Here is a 20,812-nt window from a genome sequence, read left to right as displayed (position 1 = left end):
ACTGAATGCGTGGTCAGGCCTCGGCTTATCCTGGTGTGGATCCCCATCGAGCCAGTTAAAGCGGCCAAATCGACGCCATGCTCGATTTTCTAATCAGATTCCAGTCCCAACAACAGAAACAAACAACCGATCTTGCATGACCTCCGGACCGTTGGGGCAAATTACAAGGGTATTGTTCCGTTTAGTCCCTCACATAAAACATCGAACCATACCCACTCCACTCATTCAGACTATGTAAATCTATGTCGATTCTGCTATGTATTTTGTATCGCAGAAGTGCTGACTACGGAGGATAAACAACGGGTCCAGAACTTAAGAGGCGAAGCTTAGCTGATCGACGATCTTATCCGGAATTCAGCATATTCTACGGAGTACCCTGGGTCGATGCTGTGCAAACCTCACCCACAACACCATAAAACACGCCGTAGGTTGTAATTTATATATGAGCAGTTAAGGAGACGAAGTTTAGTAGTCTGCCTGGGATATATATAATTCGTTTCTTGTACCTGACCCTTATTTTGGAAGTTGTTGTGTTATTGGATAAAAGCGGGGAGAATATATATCAAGGCAGATGACAGGCCATTTGTCACCTAGCAAGTAACTTGATCGAATCAGTGATATAGAAGAGGTTAACTGTGCCTCTGCCCACAGATTATTCCCAGTTACCCTACCAGGATACATAGTATATACGGAGTACTGTCTGTGGTAAGAACCTTGAAGAAGTTGGTTGGTTTCCTCCAGTGATGTCATGGCCAGTCGACCATTCCGGCCAAGGCGGTGTGGCCTTATCAGACGAATACTGCCAGAGGAGAACCGGACCGCTTTGGGCACCGCCTGGATATTCCCGGCCATGCTATTTCACCCTCACGCTCGCCACTCGGACGCCATGCTCCGTACTCCATGATTGGTTCGGTATTGTGGCATCGAACGATGGAATTGACCCCGTCCTCACGCGTGGATCTCACCACTCAAGCTTGTGACATCTGTAGAAGGCGGAAAGTTAAGTGCCATCGGACGCAGGCGCGATGTTCGAGATGCGAGAGACTGAATCTGGTTTGCACATTTCTTTCTCCTTCCAAAGTACGAGGTCCGAAGAAACGGTATGATTGGCTGGTGCACTCTCACATGCCTGGAAGCCGCTCTGTACTCGCCATCTGGACCCATTGAGTTGATATAACTAACATGCTTGTAAGGCTACGGACAGAGTCAGTGTCGCGGTCACTTTCCTCCGAAGGCATCTCAGTCCCTGACAATGGGAGGAGTCTCTCGCAGCATACCAAATATCCTACCGATGATCTTTGGGAACGAACTTGCTTCAAGCTGATTATGGAGGATTATATAGACCACCTGTATCCCCTGCTTCCCATCGTACACCGCCCGTCTTTTCGTCGGGCTCTTCGGGAAGACCGAGATCGTGAGGACTCTGGCTTCCTCGGCCTGGTTCTCGCCATCGCGGCTGTGGTTGTGGCTACCCTACCCAGTCGATTTCAACAGTATCGCTCGCTGAGCCCTCCCCTGCAGTTTCAGTCTCGACGCGACATGGTTAGTTATTGCGCCGACCGTATCATGAGGTTGCGGACTGCCACCTACTTCGATGAAATCAACTTTCAGAAATATGCTATCTCATATCTGCTCTATGCAGCATTCTTGCAGCTGGGGGATCATAATCGATCACGGATGCTGGATGTAGAAGCAATGCAGATTGCCCGCCTCTTAAACCTTCACTGCATCTCCCAATATAATGGCCTTAATTGCATCGAGACTCAACTGAGAAAGAAGGGGTTCTGGCTGATATTTTATAGTTTGGTGTAGGTATCTCGTCACTCCGGTGTCCAGGAGTCACCAGCTGATTTCGATCTAGTCATGCTCGACTTCAGAACATGCTTGGAGAACGATTATCGTACCTGGACCCTGCCTTGTTACAGACCATCAACCCAGAGGACATGATGCCGTTGGAAGTGGATGACGAATTTATTCTGGAGAATGAGGTCCTGGTCTCAGGGTCTCAAACCCCATGCCTGGTAACGGGCTTCATTATTCATTCGCGGGTTTTCTGGGCTGCCATAAGAGACCCGTTGCCTGGACACTCAGCAGAGGAACCATGCCCGTGCATTCGCGCTCGGGACCCTCAAATTCACATTTCCTATTTAGAAAACCGCCTACAAAGTTTGAAGTACCTTCTTCATGATATCCCTGCTATCCTCCGGCCATGGGGCCCACCAAATGAGGATCATTTGAATGATGGTCGTACGGATGCGATCTTGCGATCGAACTTTGCAACCATGCGGGCTAATATCCATGTCACTCACCTATGGCTCCAAAGCCTCCTTATTGACCAACTGGAGGCGGCACAGACTGGCCAGGCGGGATCACTGCCGGAATCCTGCGCTGGGCATTCACCATACAAGATGGGCCCGAAAGCCCTGTGGTTAGAGAGAGAGGAACTGTGCAGACAACTCTTCTTTGTTCTCCACACACTTCCACAAGCTAGCTTGGAAGCCAATGGTCTTCATCTCGCATACAAAGTGCGGGATATAGCAGCAAGTATCATGACATGCCCATTCCACCCACAGGAACCGGAGGCAAAGCGAGCGGCCGAGTATGTTCAAGACGCCACTAGTTGGCTCTCTCGCCTAGACCGCAGTGAGAGTATTAATGCGCTGCATCTACAATCCTGGGTGGACACAGACCGCGTCCGAAGCGAGCCTAGCATCCCATGAGCACTTAAAGCGAAGATCTCTCATTTAGACTCCATAAACTCGTTATCACGTGTTGCAGACAATGGCATCAATTCCCCGACCAGAAGATCGTCTCACCGAGCTCTACCGAGCTTTCCAAGAAGGTACCCCGGCTACTGGTGCCTACCATGATTCGATAGGACCCCTGATAACTACACCAACTACTACTTGTTTCATCCCAGAAGCTCGTCGCGCGGACCAAATCCACTGGGATAGTGATCACCGCTTGAGCAGATCCTTCCAGCCATACTTTGCGAAACTCTTTTAATTCTTTGAGGGGTCGTTTGATTGGGGGTGAGACCGGCGCCACGTAAAGCTGAATCACCTCAGCCCCAGCCCTCTGGCCTGTGTTCCGTACTGTGCATTTCACTTTCATATCATGGCTGGACTCCTTTGTGAGCTCCAAGCCAGATAGTTCAAACGTAGTATAGGAGAGACCGTGGCCGAACGGAAACAGCGGGTCCACGTCAGCCTCGTCGTAGAATCGGTAGCCAACATACACGTCCTCCCCGTACAGAACCCTTCCGCCTTCCGAACGGTAGTTGAAGTATGTTGGATTGTCCTTGAGGCGACGAGGAAAGGTAAGAGGAAGTTTTCCGGACTAAAGCGACGAAAGTTAAGCGTGCACCTCACCTCACCTCCAGCATATGAAATTTGTACTTACTGGGTTCACATCGCCGAAAATGACGTCGGCGATAGCATTTCCTGTTTCGTTTCCTCCATACCACGCATGCACTAATGCTTTAGCTTGGTGAATCCAGGGCATCTCGACCGGCGTTCCACTCTGCAGCACGATGACTGTGTTTGGGTTGGCGGCCAGAACCCGTTCGATTAATTGATCTGTATGAGGGGGTAGACTCATGGTCGTTCGATCTTCACCTTCTGACTCCCATTCTGCACTCAGTCCGGCCGTCAAAATAACCTGATCCACGCGAGCAGCTAGCTTGACGGCTTCCTCAATCCCTTCGGCTGGCGGAAGCCTCTTGCAGGCGCCGAATCTGAACCCTCCGTGTCCGAAATCAACAACGCCTGGCACCTTGAATTTGCCCGTTTTGGCACATCCCCATTGCACCTGGACTCTATACTCCCTTCCGGCCTCCAGATGAAGAGACCCTCTTTCTTCGACGGTGCCGCAACCCAAAAAGCTTGAGCCAGGCGTCTGTACGTCGGCATTATTGATGAGTAGGTGCCCATCCACATAAAGCTTTCCCGTGCCGTGGACACACAACCCGAAGTCGTAAAGTCCTGACTCGTCTGGGGTGAAATATCCTTCTGCGTCCGCATACCAAGTTGATTGCAGATGAGGATGGCTGTAGTCGAGGAAGAAGACCATGGCATCTGTTTCATGACGTTCTTCTATAGGCACTCTGGTTGTTGCGGTAGGTGGCTCGTTGAAGATTCTCAGGATAAAGCCCGCGTGGCCATCTGGGTTGCGGAGACGCTTGCCTAGTAACGGAAGGTTCTGATGGCCGTATACCCCCTGGGCAAAGTCCACGCCCTCCAATGCGGCATTGGTGATGCCTTCGAATGGTGTAACGGCAGCGTAAGGATTCAGCGCCGCACTGCCGCCGCCACAGTACGTTGCTACCTGAGCATTTGGACCGATGACTGCAACTCGTCTCCGCTTGTCTAGTGGGAGAATGCCCTCCTCGTTCTTCATCAGGACGATGGCCTCTGAGGCAACCTTTCTCAACAGGTGCTTGTCCTCCTCCCGATCCAAAAGACCCTCTGGGGCCCGTTCAGGAATTCCCGATCGACTGGCCTTCTGCACCAATTTCAGGACAGCCCGAACGCGCGCGTTGACGGTGGCCATGGATACCTTATTGGCTGTAATGGCATGTGTGAGAGCACTGCCGCGCCAACGCGTTGGACCGGGCATCTCCAAATCGAGACCTGCTTGAATAGATTCGGTCGTGCTATACGTTCCGAACCTAGTCGTAGAACGATATATGGTCAGGAACAGAGTATAAACATACATGATGACAATTCTTGTTCTTACCAGTCACTCATCAATAAGCCATCCCAGCCCCATTCTCCCCGGAGAATATCCTGAAGAAGCCGGGGGCTTTCTGCGGCATGGATACCATTCACCTTGTTATATGCCGTCATAATAGCATCAGGCTCCCCTATAGCAATGGCAGTCATGAATGGGACTAGATATATCTCCCTAAGTGCACGGTCGGTGACGAGTGAGTTTACTGCCATGCGCTCATGCTCCTGATCATTGCACACGAAATGCTTCAGGGTCGCAATGACGTTTCTTTCCTTCAAGCCTTTACAGTAACTGCCGGCTATGATACCCGAAAGGAGCGGATCTTCTGAAAACGACTCAAAGCCCCTTCCACCCAGCGGGCCACGCGGGATGTTGATAGTTGGACCCAGGACCACATGGGCACCTTTGGCCTTCGCTTCTGCCGCCAGCAGATGGCCAATCTTCACGGCTAGGTCGCGATCAAACGTCGCACCAATGGCTGTTCCACAAGGAAGGCATGCGGATGGTACGCTGCCAAAAAACTTTGTTCCTCGTAAACCGTTCGGACCGTCTGAGAGCCGGATCGATGGGACCCCTAATCGTGGAATAGGGACTGTGTGCCAGAAATCCTCACCTAGTAAGAAATTCACAATGGGGCGTGAGCTTTGTGCTATCCTAGACGCCTGCGATCACGCATTGGCGAGGACGACATACCGGTCAGAAGCGCAACCTTCTCGTCTTGAGTTAATTGCTGTAGTATCTGTTCAATATCTGCTGTCGCAATGCAATGGAAACCGCTGGCAGTTCCATCGGGGATAGACTCGATGCATGGCATAGTGTCCGTCTCTTTTCCTGTGCCTGTACGAAGCGGCTAGGACAATGGAAGAAATGTCGATGGGTAGTAGTCAAGTACTGCCATTCTGCGTGGTTGATCTGGCCCCTTTTGTATGTGCATGAGATGCAAGACTGCGCTACTTTTCATGATCTTAGTTATGGTTGAATGGCGGAGCTCTGCCGAAGTACATCACTGAAGTATTTCTCCGTCGGCGTGAGAAGAGATGGAGACTTTGCTCCACACCGGACCGGACTCTCATTGCCCGGGATGGCGACCTTCTTCCCGATATCCTCTTTCCCCTTTTCTCCGTTTCTCCGTTTCTCCGTTTCTCTTCTCTCTCGTCGCATGGAGCGAGATCCACTGGTGTCTCCCGGATTTCCCCAAGTTTTCTCCACAGGTTCGCCTCTTGGTGTTGGATATGACCAGCCCCATGCAACCAGAGAACGCGTATGGCGTTTCTGGCGTACAATAATTGGTCCCCGCCCAAAATCCTCCTTGCCTGCCGTCCGGCATAACAAGGGTTAGTTGCCAATTCTATGGCAGGCTAATGCCTCAAAACTTTACCCATCAGGAATTTCGAACTCCCAGTCGCACTCCCACTCCAGCTCGGGTTCGGAGATATAATTCACGTCCTCCCCTCGTCTTTCTTGGTCTCTTTGATTCCTGTGATTTCTTCATACACATTTACGCTTAGATTGGGGGATACCATGGGGACTACTAAAGCCGATAATACAAACAAGCCCGCCGGGGAGGAAGAGCTGGCAGCTGTCCTCCCCGCAGACAGGCCAGCCTGGTACAAGGAAAGTCATCTTCTTCGCCTGAACTTGATTATACTCTCTTTGGTTATGTTCTCCTCTGCGAACGGCTACGATGGATCTCTGATGAACGGGCTTCAAGCCCTTGACCAGTGGAATAGTTTTCTGGACTATCCTACTGGTGTGCGTCTTGGATGGCTGAATGCCATATACTGGCTGGGGGGTGGTGTTGGCTACCCAGCTGCGGCGTGGTTGGCAAATCAGTATGGACGCAAGCCAGGGGTCTATGTCGGCTATCTTTTCTTAGCTCTTGGCTGTGCACTTCAGACAGCAGCTCCAAATGAGACTTCATTCTTGCTGGCGCGACTGTTTGTTGGCGTGGCGTCCGGATTATTTGGCAACTCAGTACCGCTACTTATCAACGAGATCGCATACCCTAGTCACCGTGGCGTGTTAATCTCGCTCTTCATGTCTGGATGGTACGTAGGGGGAACCGTGTCAGGGTGGGTGATCTTCGCATCACGGACCTACACATCCTCATGGTCCTGGCGACTACCATCGCTTCTTCAAGCCCTTGTACCACTCATTGCGTTGCCGGGGTTTCTACTGGCTCCAGAAAGCCCTCGCTGGTTGGTTTCGGTTGGCCGTCATCAGGAGGCGCGCACAATCCTTGCACGTCACCATGCGGGGGGAGACACAAACTCACCGCTGGTAAACTATGAGATCTCGACCATTAGCGCTACCATTGCAGCTGAGCAGGAGACACAGAGCAGTGCTAGCTACATAGAGATGCTCAAAACACCTGGCAACAGACGTCGGCTATTCATCTCTATCAGCTTGGGCATCTTCGCGCAATGGGCGGGTAATGGCGTGGTCTCTTATTATTTGGCACTCATTCTGGACACGGTGGGAGTGACCAATGTAAAGGATCAGACGCTTATCTCCGCCTGTATGCAGATGTGGAATTTGATATTCGCTGTCCTTGGCGCATTCCTCATTGACCGATTTGGTCGTCGTCCTCTGTTCCTGGCATCCGCCGTGGTTATGTTCGTGAGCTACGTCCTGGTCACTGCACTGTCAGGATCCTTCTCAGCTACTCACCATGTAGCCACCGGAGCGGCTGTTATCCCGTTTCTCTTTATCTTCTTTGCAGGCTATGGACTTTGTCTGTAAGTTTTCCACCCTCCAAGCTGCTACCGCTTACCTCGCGGGCTAATTCATGCTCACCATTGCAATTTCTCATAGAACCCCTTTGTTAACCGCCTATCCGTGCGAAATATGGCCTTTCCGCCTCCGATCTCGTGGCCTCACCGTGGCCTGGGTAGCCTCTATCTGTGCAATCTTCTTCAATACATTTGTGAACCCCATTGCCCTGGACGCTATTGAATGGAAGTACTACATCGTGTTCATCATAGTACTGCTAATCTTCGGGGTGACAGCATACTTTTTCTATCCGGAAACTAAAGGCTACACGCTTGAACAGATTGCTGTGATTTTCGATGGTCCCACTTCTCAAGGGGAGAGCGATGCCGAGCGTGCAGTGAAGTATGCAGATGTATTCGATGATGTGAAGTCGCTCTCCTCAGCCACCCACCAAGAGTCTATATGAAGAACCAGCAAGAGATAACGACCTCCTGCACTGTATATCCGCACTGAGCTCAGCATATTATTTTGAGCTCATGCCATAGCGCACCAGTTACACTCAAGAAATATATCCATTTTTAAGAACTATTCTCTCCTCCCAGCGCCCGGCGGCCCACCCGGTATACGGTGTATGCTTTACGCAAATCACACACGCTTGAAATGATGTTCAACTAGCTCCTCAGCCGGAGGCATATCTGGACTTCGCCCGCAACCTGGCACCAAAAAGCCAAAACAACCAAGGAGCTGGAAGCCCGATCGCAATGCTGATAAAGGCCAGGACACTGGTGCCCCATCCGTAGCCTAGATCTCTGTACATATACGGAGCAAAGAGTGGAAACCCAAACCCAGCCAAGCTCCTGAGGAGCGCACATGCAGCCATGGCACTGGCCGCATAAGCTGTGTAGCTATCAACGACATAAGTTTGCATTCCTTGCAAGCATCCCATTGTACCGGCGGAGAAGATAGCGACACCAATATTAGGCATCATCCAGTGCATGTGGCTCTGTACACTCCAGCCGTACCAAAAGAGGCCGATGGTGATCATCCCGGAGCCGATGAACATGGTGGGCATGCGAAACTCGGGTACTCCACGACCGGAATTCTGTGCTTTGAGTCTGTGGTAGATGCGATCGATGAGCATGATGTTGAGAAAGAGGCCGATGAATGACCCAACAGCAATGGAAAGATAATTGAGGCCAGCAATGCCTGGACTCTCACCGTACTGACTACCCCATACCGTCGGGAATGTGGCCAGCAGGAGGTATGTCGTCCCGAAGAGGTAGCCCATGTACAGCGCGACTACCATCACAATCGGCTGAGTCGTGAACAGGCGGACCGGTCGCACCAGGGCCCTACCAAGCGTGCTGGACAGGTTCGTAGCGCCTATTCCAGTATGTAGCTTGTGGTTCCCTGTTTGTTGGACAAGGCGATTTCTCTTCCGGTTCAGAAGAGTAGCAGGATGCGACTCATGTAGCCAGATCAAACCAACCAACTGGATGGCAACCGCGACAGCGCTAGATGACCAGAACACCCAACGCCAGGTCGTATACTCCGCAACGAATCCTCCGGCAATGGGACCGACCACCGGGCCAAGGATCGGGGCGAGTGTATAGATTCCCATTGCCTTTCCTCGCTCCTCTGGGGTCCAGATATCCCTACCGACCGGCTGGTTAGTTGATATCGGGATAAGGGTACATCTCCTCTCCAACTCACCCAATAGCCGCGCCTCCAAGTGCAACTGGAGCACTCCCACCAATGCCGGCAAGAAAGCGAAATACAAAAAATTGCGCCGGGGTTTGCGCAAAGCCACAGCCGAGATTCCATGCCAAGTACCACAGGTTGCTAATTTGTAGGAGACGCACGCGGCCGTAGACCTCAGAAGCCGGACCACAGAACAGTGGGCCGATCGCATAGGCCAGGATGAAGATCGACAAAGCTAGCTCGACTTCGATATCGCTCTGCATGTTAAGGTCTGCACCCAACTGCGCCAATGCGGGAGCAACCATGGAGGAGGAAACGGGGGAGATAAAAGTGAAGATGGAGACGGCAACAGTATTTCGCCATTTATCCTTTTGTGGCCAGTTCTTTGGATTTTCCACATCGTGGGCCCCATCCCATGTAACAAGGTCGGGATCAAATTGCTTGGTTGGATCGTCCGACTTGGACCTGGAGGCTTCTAGGTCTTGTGGGTTCGAGTATTGGGTTGTCATCCTGCCCTATGTGGTGCTTAGATATCGAGTTCGCAATTCACTTGTCAATTCTCTGCTTAATCTGGAACGAACGATGACCGATTTATACTCTCTGGAGAGGGTCCTATTACCACGACCTGGGTAATGCCTACTAGAAGTACTAGATAGGGCTTCATGGAAGGTCAAGGAACGCCAGCCAATGGGAGGCTTGGATTAGTGTCGGGGCCGAAGCGGAGGGTCGACACTCCGGCCCGTAGTCCGAGCCAGTTGAATACTGATTCCGACTACTCTTAACACCTTCTTCGTGCTGACGTGGCGAGACAATTCGCTTGACAGTACTCCGTATACGAGATTATTTGCTCCTTCAGACCACAAGCCAGGGTATCGCGGCTGGTTGAGTACAGCAACAGACCCACCAAGAATCGCTATGAGTACACGCCCTGTGGCAATCGCGCCTGCGACAAGGAAGACCGCGTCCGGTAGCAATGAGGGTATTTTGACACACTCCACTACGATGTCTTACAACTGTCAGCATTGCGTACGCAGGAAAATTAAATGTGACAGGACCATGCCATCCTGCTCGAGTTGTCAAAAAGCCAAGCTTGAGTGCGCTTATAAGGCACCACAACCACCACGGAAGCGGAAACGGAGGGAAAGTGAGGATGTGCAACAGCGCTTAGCAAGATACGAGCGCATTCTACAACAGAATGGTCTTCTTTCGACAACTGAGACACGATCACCCTCTTACCGAGGAACTCCGGGGAGCGTCCATGAGGAAGGCCGTCCCCGCACAGCTCAAAGCGATGCAGAAAGGACTGGACGGTTAGTTTCCGAGGACGGAAAATTACGGTACATCGACAGCCGAGTGTGGCTTGATGTGGCAGAAGTAAGTATGCAAGAGTTGTCCGACAATGGGGTAGACGACCAGGCTTCTCCGGTGGCCATGGACTTGCCGATAGATGATCCGCTTTCTGGGTCCCTGCTAGGGGTATCAAACAGTCTCGCAGGCTATCATCCTCCCTATCCAGACGCCATGAAGCTTTGGAAAATCTATGTCCAAAATGTTGATCCTCTCTGCAAGGTCCTGCACATACCCACAACCACAGAATTGATCGAAATAGTGTCACAACAATCGACTGGAGCCACGCAAGCTCAAGAGTGTCTTGTATTTGCTGTCTACAATTTCGCAGTATATTCACTCGCCGATGAGGACTGTATCCGTGAATTTGAGAAACCAAGGGCTGCATTGATGTCAAAGTATCAGTATGCCACACGGCAAGGGTTCATCAATGCGTCTTGGCTGAAAACAACCGATTTGCAAGTATTACAGGCCTACGTACTTTTCCTAATCGCGACGCGGACTCAAACCGATCCACATACGTTCTGGATCTGGACTGGTGTTGCGGTCCGTATCGCGCAGCGTATGGGACTGCACCGTGACGGGGGGAGCCTAGATCTATCTCCATTTGACATGGAAATGCGAAGACGCCTTTTCTGGCAGCTCATCCCCCTTGATGGCTACGCTGGCCAAGTGTCAGGCACTGGTATTTCCATCACACCGGGTGACTGGGATACGAAGCGGCCACTCAACGTGAACGATGAACAGATACATCCCGGGATGAAGCAGCCGCCCAATGCACAGACCGGTGCCTCTGAGATGCTATTCTGTCTTACGAAAGCAGAGCTCTCTGAATTCTATGCCCGCACAGCAGTAAAAATGAACGCTGTCAGTCCCAAGGGCCAAGTGCGAGATAACACAGAGATCGAGAGGCTAATAGACAACCTCGAAAGTGACATAGAGATGAAGTATCTGAGGCACTGCGATATCATAAATCCAGTACATATCCTGACGCTTGGTATCGTCAGATCTGCCGCGAACATGGTACGCCTGCGCAGTCGGATGTCTTCCATAACGAGTCAAAGTGTTAAGGGTGTGCAAAGATGGGGGCTCTGCGTCCTCGCGGAGAAGATCCTTGACACCGACTGCGCTTTATATGCTAATTCAGACCTACTGAGGTTTCAGTGGCACATCAAGACATTCTTTGTCTGGGACGCTTTGATATGCCTTTTGAATTGCCTAGCTACGGACGGCTTCTTTTCGAACACAGAGCTAGACCGAAAATGGGAGAAGATTATTCTTGTCTACTCAAACCGCCCGGAGATACTTAGGAGCAAGGGAACACTCCATGCCGTAGTTCGCAAGATGACACACAAGGCGTGGATGTTGAATCCACCAAGCAACTCCATGGCTGAGCCGGCGTTCATCAGCACGTTGCGATCTCGACATGAGACCGGGGACTATGGATGTGCAAAAACCCCGGACAAGATGATACAGCATGACGAGCCCGCGGAAGATGTGTCTTTTCTTGATACCCTTCTTCAGAGCCCTGGGGGTACTGACTTGTACGTCGACGGTAGTTTTAACTATGGGGCCGCCGATTGGATGTTCTGGGATCCAGTATAGTTAGTTGGATTCCAGTTGAGCACAATGGAGTACAAATAGGTTGTTGTAAGTGCTCAGGCTAATGCTCCCTCACCTAAGCCGTGCGTTAAGCTACCTCTGTTTGCCTGTATGAAAGAAGCTTTGTGGGGGACCAAGGTAACTCTCGCGTACACCACCGAGATCCACCACAATCTTCTCCAAGACGCAATTTTCATCCTGAAGCCGGATACGGAGTGTGTGCAGGCCAGGGGCGCCAAGGTCTATCGAATGACGGCGAGTCCAGATGTTGTCCATGACGGAGTCGTGCCACCCATCAGGGAGTTTGCCAGGCTTTTCTACCCGGGCCACCAACCGGTACGAAGCTAGGACACCATCGTCAAGCTGAACGTTGTATGTGATGGGGGAGGTGGTATCAGTGTCCAAAGTAAGTGTGAACTCGAGGATCAGTGTCGCAGTGGCCGTTGGTGTGAATGTGATAAACGGGTATTGGAGATATTCTGAATGCGATGCTGGAGTGCCGACAGCCAGAGCAACGCCACCGGTCGGCGTGCGACCTATGAACGGAAGGACACGATATGAGGATAAGAGCGAATTTATGAACGACGTGGCATATATGGAAACATGCTCATCTGCTTCGACAAATCCCCTGATATCCGCACCGAGCGATCGGCTTTTTAGTGGGATGTGAATCTGCTCGAAATCGCCGAGCGAAGAACGTAAGTCGACAAGCAACGTGTCGTCAAAATGAACCGGTACTTGTTCCCAGTCTACGGATACTGTCACAAGTTCGTCTCCGCCTTTTGGCTGGATAGTTCCTGAGGATGGCGAGAGCGTAAGCCAGTGGTGTGGTGATGTGAGAGCCCAGGATACGGATTTGCTGCCTCGACAATAAATCTCGAAGTAGCGAGACTTGGGACCATAAGGCTCCATAGGTGGCAGCGTCACTCCAGCGATTTGATCGCGACGGCTAGGATGAGTGCGATCGGATTCTTCATTCGTGAGTCCCGGTCGAACACCGGGGTGCCCTTCGACAGCGATTCCAATCCAGCCAACGATGGGGTTCGAGTCTTGTCGGTTTTGTACGAACGAGAGGCCGTTTATCATGTCGCGGGACGGAGCGTGCCATGATCGTGTATAGCCATAGTGCGGCTGGCGCATGATATGATTCCATTTCCCGTTGAGAAGAGAATGATATTCGTCGCTAAGATTAAAATCCTCGTCAAAGAGGCGGAGTGCCTCATAGGCCCACGAATTCGCTGTGTTGCGTCGTTGGATGGCGTAAAGTTGATTCTTCGCTTGCGCAACCCTGAGTGCGACATAGATATAACTGGCCTTAATCGGATGGAGGATGAGCTGAAAGTACGCCGGCATCATGGGCGCGGGAATCGATCTCTCGACTTCTTCCGCTTGGCCCAAGAGTTTTTGCCAACGATGCAGAATATTCCCGGCTTCCCCATAATTGATGAGAGAGAAGGTATCTGGTTCGATGTGCTCATGCCTCCGAAGGGCGACTAACCGGTCATACTTTAACAGCAATTCCGAGCACTGTTGCGACACGGCCGACCCCAGATGAACATTGCCTTTCGCAAAAGTATAGAAAAAGTCCTGTAGTTGATGCACTTCGAAGCTTGTCACATCCCAGGCAAGGGTGAGAACGAAGGTTAAAGGAACCTCCATCGGCTTCAGATCTCCCACGTTAAAGATCCAGATATCCTTGGCTCCTCGATTGTACGTTTGTTCCAGCTGCTGCCAAATCTTCCCACACGAGTTGCTATTGAGCCACTTGTAGCTTCTCGGAACTCCGACGTATTCCAGGTGGTAATAGATCTATATGTATTAGTGAGACTCGTGTCAAGCTGCGGAACTACAGAACCTACACCTGCTCCCCCACGCCTTGTCGATTCCGCACCGGATGGTAACCTGCGGACAGTGCCAAAGTTGTCATCAGCAAACAGGAGCGTAATGTCCTCTGGGATGGGAAGCCCGTTGTCGTAGTACTCTTGGACTTCCTTGTACAGTGCGATTAACTCTACGCAAAGGTCAGGATAATATGTCGGTCTGTGCAAGGACGCTGAGACTTACGATGCACGCCATCTTCCTCTCCGTAGGCATTCTTGATAATAGATCGTTGGGTGGAAAGAACGTCCTTGAGCACAGCGGGTGGGTCCTCAGCATCCATTGCTTTATCACCATGGCCTCGCATGCCCATGGTGAGATAGCTCTCATACTTCCTGGCTCGCTCAGCACCTTCCTGGAAATACTTGGTGATCTTCGGTTTGTTTTTGATCCATGACCAGCTTTTTTCCGGTTCATAATACGGACGGTCGAACCATTCATTCATCGCCCTCTGCATTGGCTCATGGTGCGAGGTGGATACCACAATACCATATGTATCAGCCGTCTCTTGATTCAGGGGGTCGTCTATGAAAAAGCTGCTTCCTGGATGAGGAAAGCCGAACCACATCGCAGGCCACAGGAAGTTCGCCTAAACACGGTCAGAAAGCAGGAATATGCTCGGACATGATAGTCGCTTCATACCTTCAGCCGAAGGAGGAGTTCAAAGACTCTCTTGTAAAACTCGACATTGAACTTGGGTCCGAATTTCTCGTGCACCCAGCCAGACAAGGATGGAGCTTCATCGTTGAGGAAGATTCCCCTATACTTCACACTCGGCGGCCCATGTTTTGTGCCCACATTTAAGGCGTAAATTTCCCTACTTTGCTTCGGGGGTACATCGGCCCACCAGTACCATCTCGCAGGATTAGTTTCGTCTTCACGAGGGAAGCATATCAACTTACGGAGAAACTCCGATCTGCTCGGATAGCGTATATAAGCCGTAGATCGCACCTCTTTTGTCGCTCCCAGCAATGACAAGGGCCTTGGTCGCTCCCTGAATAGCGTCGTGAAGGACTGTTGTCATGTAACATTCCCATTGCCCGTCAATCGCGGCTACGTCAAGCTTGCCTTCTTGAATCAAGTTCTGGATGGTGGGCGACCGAGCGAGACTGCCCACCACAATAGCGACCTCTACAGCGGAGTCTTGGCTTAGATTTGAAACGATCGGAGAAGCACCTTGGCCTGTAACCCGCGCAAAGTCGTTCGCCAGGGCTTCGGCGGCGATGTGAATACCCGCGAAGTCTTCCGGGTCAACCACAATGGACGCATTGCTAATATCGATGCATCCCGCGGAGGGAGCATGACTTGCAAACGCAGGTTCGTACATTTTTTCTCTCTGTGGGTGGAGACGGGCGGGTGTTTTTATCCTACTGGCGCTTAGGGTATATGCTTCCAGCATCAGTGCCGTCGAGTGAGTGGGAGGGCTGGTCTTGATAAATGTGCCGGGGGAAGCACAGGCTTGTGGAGCAATGCAGAATAACCATGCAGGATCCCCCTAGCATGGTGAGGCTTCCAATTAGAGGTTGAAACATCCACTGATGATCCCCCTCGGGTCAATCTAGTCCGAACACACTTCTTGATAGATATCTCCCCTAGTTTCTGAAGATGGCTGCGTGTTCTGTTGACACTGCCAGTTGAACGTGTATCGAACGGCCCGAGTGATCATCAAGTAGCTGAAGTGCAGGATAAGAGGAACCTGAACGGCCTTCGCTGTCATTGACTAATTTCAGGTACATATATCCGGCTGGCGAAGTTGCATGCAACCTCGGGCGTATGCTTTGGCTGTGAGCTGTGGGATTAGTCTGAGGCTCGGCATTATTATCAGCCGACGGTCGCATCCGCATAGTTTTGGTCAGCTTGACTATTGCCACTGCCTTGGTATGGCTAAGGTCCACGGCCACTTTCCCTGCTTCTACATTTCTTTCAAGTTCTTGAAGATTTAATTTACTACCTCTTGGAATGTCTCACCGCCGTATGGTACATGTTAACAACACCAGTCCTACTTGCCAAATCAACACCAACTCCAAGCGTTGTTCACCTCCTCCAGAAAAGTCCTTGCGCGGCGTGGTCCTGCAGAGCTTCTGCGTCGGGCTTTACTAGTACTTGGTTACATCCAGAGAACCGCAGGTCTATATGGTCATCACTTATCTAGTGTCCTATCTATTTCAATTGTCTTCCATGTATTCTTTACACAAACCAAAGAATGGCGTTGCAGAGATTAGAAATGTCCTGATGGCTGTTGCCCTGCTGCATATATTTTGCCCTGGAATATGCTCTGAAAAAGTGTAAAAAGGCTAATGCAACATCAACCTGCAGAATTCCATCAATGGAGCCAAGTGACTACCAGTCGACAACGTCGTTTGCACGGCCAGCCACAAGGCTCAGGAGGTGTGATGTGGATTCACCCGACAGCATCAAGCGCAATATCTCCAGGGATCTTCAAGTCTGGGTCATAGTCCGACATATGATAAGGCCGGCACATGCATTCAACGGTAAGGAGGCAAGCAATGCAAGAGCTTGTTTGCATCGCATTACCTCGTTGCCATCATTGGCATAAGGGGATATGTGTCTGGAAGTTCTATCAGGCACCTAACATCGTGTAGGGGCAGACATTTCCCGTTCCTGGTCATCTTTATTGATGTGCATATTTTCGCCTTCGTTCTTTGGTCTCGAGGCATTGATGGCAGACAGCAAACACAGCATTTGATTGCAGGGTTATAAATATCAACGAGAGATTGTGGTAGCAAGAATAGCATCATCACAGCCACTTTTGGATATCGGTGGGGCCTCGCTTCCATTCAATCTGGTAGCCTAGTCGATCGGGGGACTCCGAAGATGAGCTCATTCAGCCCGCTATATCAAGTCCAGCCACGGCTGACACCAAACCACACGCGATATGACACGTTGTGTGTCCTCGTGAATAGCGACATGAGAGTGGAGTACATCGCAATACAGTCATAACATACTTGAGATCCGTTGTGATATAGATGTTAGAGGCATCAATAGTTCGAGGTCGTAAAGAGCGACGACCCACCCGGTAGCCCTAAAACTCTTCTCCGCAACAAAAGTCGGATAGCAGTGGGTCTTCATGTGTTGGTGCATTGATGCCGACACTGCGCCACCACGGCCGTTACCTAAATCTTTAGTAACAATAACCTTATGCCTCCGAGGATTGGTCAATATTCTCCCCGATCCAATGGCCAGAGGGCAAAATTTCAATATGGTGGATACACCGTGCACTCGATCATGGCCGTTGCCCTGAAGGGTTGCATCGCTAGTATCATCGCATATAAAATGCCCTGGTGCGCCAGGTTCGATTCTCGTTAACTACCTGCCAGTGAAGAGCAAAGAGTCGTCATTCTTTGAAAGATGGAGCCGATACAGCTTGGAATCCATGTGGTGCAATTCGTGATCGCGTTGATCATCCTAGGGTGCTCGATCTATGGCGTCACTATAGCATCCACCACGACAGGCTTCGGGCTTGCTATCTTCACGGTGAGTGTATTGATCCAAATACTCGTTGCATAAATCTAACAGGTGATCCAGGCGATTGCAACGATCCTAGTTGCCATCTACATTCTTACCGCATCTTTCATTGCCAAGAGCATTTATAAACTCTGGCTTCTCGTCGGAGCGAACTGTGTCACGGCGATCTTTTGGATTGCGACCATCGGTACATTGGCATCACAACAATCTTGGAATCACCAATGTCAATACAATCACGGACATTGCTATAGGAAGCGTGATGGAAGCAATAGCCATGGTGTGCAGGCCGCAACGATTGCGCTTAGCGTTATTGACGGGTATGTTACTTGATGAAGAAAGTGCTTGAAGCTCAACTGACATAGTCACTTTAGTCTCCTGTCGATCTTCTCTATTGGGTACAGCCTATGGGCCAAAAAGAATCACCGAACGAAGACTCCTGCAACTGAATGAGCAGGATAATTTGCAGTGCTATGATGTTTACGTTCAAGTTACCTCGGCGAGCCTATAGTAATATTCAATTTCAACAGAATTAAATGCATCCATCGAGCTGTGGTGGTGGTAACTAGTATTGTGTAGGCAGATTATCGAAACAGAAGCAAGCGAGATTTACATTGAAGCAGCAGGTACAGAATGCAAGTGCTCACAATAATCGTCACGCGATTCGTTGGCAATGAAGAATTCCGACTCTCTCGCCATTGATGGGACAGAGTAGCAGACTAGTCAAAATTGATGATGACCTTGGTGGCATTATGTCTCTCAAACCTGGCGTATGCCTCCGGAGCGTCCTCAATGTTGACGACATCGCTCACTATAAACCCAGGTCTCGCTTTGCCGGACGTGACAAGGTGCAGAAGCTCAGGCGCAAGTTCGATTGGCTTCGATGGTCCAGCCCCCCAAGTGAACTCTCCGTAGAAGAATTCGGCGAGTGGGAAATCGACATGAGTATGGACGGTCGAGGCACGAGGCGCAGTTGAGGTATTGTTGGATTCGTGCGAGTAAACCCCGACTGTGCCCATTCCACCTCCGGTGGCAGTGACAGCCAGCATGTTACGGATGATGACGTCCGACTGTACGGTGAGATTTCTGTTCACCTGCTCATATCCAACCGCGTCGATGCTCCGAGCAACTCCGTTCGGCTCCAGTGCTAATATCTGTTCCACGGGGTCGGCGTTCCGGAAATTGATAGGGATAGCTCCGATAGATTCGGCAAGCTGCAGTCGCTCGGGCACGTAGTCAACACTGTAGACAGTAGATGCACCTCGCAAGATGGCCGAGTATGCAGCCATCAGTCCAACAGGCCCAGCCCCAAATACAGCGACCGTGTCACCTGCGTCGAACCCTGCGAAGTCCAGAGATGCCCAACCGGTACCAAATATATCGGATAGCATAACATAATCGTTCAGCAGTGAAACAGAATCGTTGGTGCTTGGGTCGGTGTATTCGAGGGTTGGAACTGGGATAAGGCCGTTGTCTCCGAACGGTACACGCAAATATTCAGCTTAGATTTTAACCGTTAGCTTAGATGGGATTCATACTCGGCAGATGTACTTACCCTGCGTGCCACCGAGGCTGCCTCCATTCCCGTAGCCGCCGTACATCTGTGTGGTGAGCTCGGTGTGCAGATGTCCTTCATCAACGGTGAAAGGGACAATCACTGGATCACCAATCTTGAGTGAGTCAACACCAGATCCCACCTCAGATACATAGCCAAAGCCCTCGTGTCCCAGCCCGAATGGAGCCGGCATTCCTTGGTTTGTTCCTCGATAAATATGCAGGTCGGATCCGCAAATAGCTGCTCTAGACATCCGAACAATGACATCTGTCTGGTTTATGATAGTAGGCTTTGGCAGGTCCACCACAGCAACGTTATATGCATCTCCTTGCCAGACAACAGCTCGCATCGTTGCATTGATAGCAGATACGTTGGTGAGCGCCATGGTGAGGGGCGTAAAAAGCAGACACTGTGTTAATGGGCAGGCAGAACACAGTATGCGAGCCGTATTTATACCTGTCAAACATGCATGTCATCCTATTCTCACTGTCCTGAAGAAGCCCCACAGGACAAAGGTATGGACTTGCTCACTTTTCGGTGGGTTCTAGAATGTCTCCAACACCCCTGGTTGTCCGGTCTCAGCCACTTCAGTGTATGCACTGAGCATTTACTGTCCCTCCAATTTGATTACACTGTGGAGACTTGTGTAAGCCTGGTACATTAAAATCGGGCTTGGCGCTGCCTGTAGATTCGCGACTCCTTCGACATCTGCAGATAGCATATCCAATACTGTTAGCGCGACCTTTCATCCCCCTGGATCTTGCAGCCTAGAGCAGCACTCCTAATGACAGTCTGTATCACATGCATCAACTAGGACAGAACATGAGTTATGTGTGATAGCTAAAGCTGTGGAGAACAAAGATAGGGCAATCTCTGGACGGGATTTCGATACCTGCAGCATTATGCCGAAAGCTAGGTATTCGACCAATATTATAATCATGGAGGCCAACTTCCCAAAATGAGCGTCTCTTCGGTCAATGGCCCGAAGATACTATCGCCAAGTACGAGGATTCCTTGGCTGAGAATAAGCAACGTGCATTAGCGGCGGAGCGCAATAGATGTCGATCATTGCCGGTGGAATGTTTCGGTTGCTAGAGGACTCGGAGATAAGAATGTTTATCCCATGTTTTCGACCGCTTGCTTACAGGTGACGCGGTCTTTCGGGCTCGAGAGATAACCTTCTACTAGCCCCTGCACGTCGTTTTGCGAGTAGCCTCCGTATTCCAATGGCTTTCACACCAGGATCAAAGGGACACATAGGCGTCTTTGGCTCGACCGGCACTCTAGGCGGTTTATGTCTACTTGATTGCCCATGCCATCAGGACTCCGAGGGAGATAAAGGCAAAGGACAACAAGCCATCCGAATCAAATGTATTTGCAATGTCATCGAAGTCCACTCTCGCTCTATCCTTGTGTAAAACCTGTCTGAGTCGGAGTGGAAATGCAACCCTATCTGTTCTCGGCGTGTATTTTTCAAAATACTACCACTAAAATAACCCGATTGTAACAATTACCTTGGATATAGTGCTAGATAAGGATACTGACGAGATGAGATGGGGAGGCAAGCAAGACAGGGAGGAGAATAATGGTGCAGGCTTCTCACTCGGCACGCAAAGTTTGCAAATTTATGAGAAGACTCCTAGCAGATTGTTGATATCAGGGACCCATGTCGTAGTCGCGGTCTGGAGAGTTAACTGCGAATGTTCCCCGTGGAGAGGATGTGATAACACCTGTAGACTTGCCGACTCATCAAAAATACTCTTTCGCGTCATCGAAGGGTCCTATATAACATGTTGCCTCCAG

General features: G+C 50.7%; 8 protein-coding genes across 8 annotated transcripts; 4 read left to right on the top strand and 4 right to left on the bottom strand.

Annotated features, from left to right (window-relative positions):
- Window positions 1-1,182: 1,182 nt before the first annotated feature.
- ANOM_010793 (fungal specific transcription factor domain-containing protein) lies at window positions 1,183-2,720 on the top strand (the record flags this gene model as incomplete). The annotated part of the gene is made up of 2 exons (XM_015556049.1): window positions 1,183-1,808; window positions 1,862-2,720. 2 exons carry the CDS (start codon window positions 1,183-1,185, stop codon window positions 2,718-2,720), a joined length of 1,485 nt encoding a protein of 494 aa, XP_015401850.1.
- A 67-nt stretch (window positions 2,721-2,787) lies between these two features.
- Window positions 2,788-5,545, bottom strand: ANOM_010792 (beta-glucosidase H; the record flags this gene model as incomplete). Its single annotated transcript, XM_015556048.1, has 4 exons — window positions 2,788-3,339; window positions 3,403-4,669; window positions 4,738-5,344; window positions 5,425-5,545. 4 exons carry the CDS (start codon window positions 5,543-5,545, stop codon window positions 2,788-2,790), a joined length of 2,547 nt encoding a protein of 848 aa, XP_015401849.1.
- A 707-nt stretch (window positions 5,546-6,252) lies between these two features.
- Window positions 6,253-7,909, top strand: ANOM_010791 (sugar transporter; the record flags this gene model as incomplete). The annotated part of the gene is made up of 2 exons (XM_015556047.1): window positions 6,253-7,469; window positions 7,546-7,909. 2 exons carry the CDS (start codon window positions 6,253-6,255, stop codon window positions 7,907-7,909), a joined length of 1,581 nt encoding a protein of 526 aa, XP_015401852.1.
- Window positions 7,910-8,122: 213 nt separating this feature from the next.
- On the bottom strand, window positions 8,123-9,653 carry ANOM_010790 (MFS transporter; the record flags this gene model as incomplete). The annotated part of the gene is made up of 2 exons (XM_015556046.1): window positions 8,123-9,098; window positions 9,157-9,653. The coding sequence occupies 2 exons, from the start codon at window positions 9,651-9,653 to the stop codon at window positions 8,123-8,125; spliced, it is 1,473 nt and encodes a 490-aa protein (XP_015401851.1).
- A 547-nt stretch (window positions 9,654-10,200) lies between these two features.
- Window positions 10,201-12,096, top strand: ANOM_010789 (putative C6 transcription factor; the record flags this gene model as incomplete). Its single annotated transcript, XM_015556045.1, has 1 exon — window positions 10,201-12,096. The coding sequence occupies one exon, from the start codon at window positions 10,201-10,203 to the stop codon at window positions 12,094-12,096; it is 1,896 nt and encodes a 631-aa protein (XP_015401853.1).
- Window positions 12,097-12,186: 90 nt separating this feature from the next.
- On the bottom strand, window positions 12,187-15,298 carry ANOM_010788 (uncharacterized protein; the record flags this gene model as incomplete). The annotated part of the gene is made up of 5 exons (XM_015556044.1): window positions 12,187-13,902; window positions 13,953-14,104; window positions 14,158-14,560; window positions 14,614-14,827; window positions 14,874-15,298. 5 exons carry the CDS (start codon window positions 15,296-15,298, stop codon window positions 12,187-12,189), a joined length of 2,910 nt encoding a protein of 969 aa, XP_015401854.1.
- A 2,042-nt stretch (window positions 15,299-17,340) lies between these two features.
- ANOM_010787 (MARVEL domain-containing protein) lies at window positions 17,341-17,907 on the top strand (the record flags this gene model as incomplete). Its single annotated transcript, XM_015556043.1, has 3 exons — window positions 17,341-17,466; window positions 17,518-17,774; window positions 17,829-17,907. 3 exons carry the CDS (start codon window positions 17,341-17,343, stop codon window positions 17,905-17,907), a joined length of 462 nt encoding a protein of 153 aa, XP_015401855.1.
- A 266-nt stretch (window positions 17,908-18,173) lies between these two features.
- Window positions 18,174-19,463, bottom strand: ANOM_010786 (glutathione-independent formaldehyde dehydrogenase; the record flags this gene model as incomplete). The annotated part of the gene is made up of 2 exons (XM_015556042.1): window positions 18,174-18,955; window positions 19,010-19,463. Coding segments are annotated over 2 exons (1,218 nt in total), but the record flags the coding sequence as incomplete, so codon positions are not given.
- Between the last annotated feature and the right edge of the window lie 1,349 nt (window positions 19,464-20,812).

This window comes from Aspergillus nomiae (genome assembly GCF_001204775.2).
Source record: "Aspergillus nomiae NRRL 13137 chromosome Unknown contig00519, whole genome shotgun sequence".
Taxonomy (NCBI): Eukaryota; Fungi; Ascomycota; class Eurotiomycetes; order Eurotiales; family Aspergillaceae; genus Aspergillus; species Aspergillus nomiae.
Note: the sequence above shows the minus strand (reverse complement) of the source record. Positions and strands in the feature narration are given on the sequence as shown.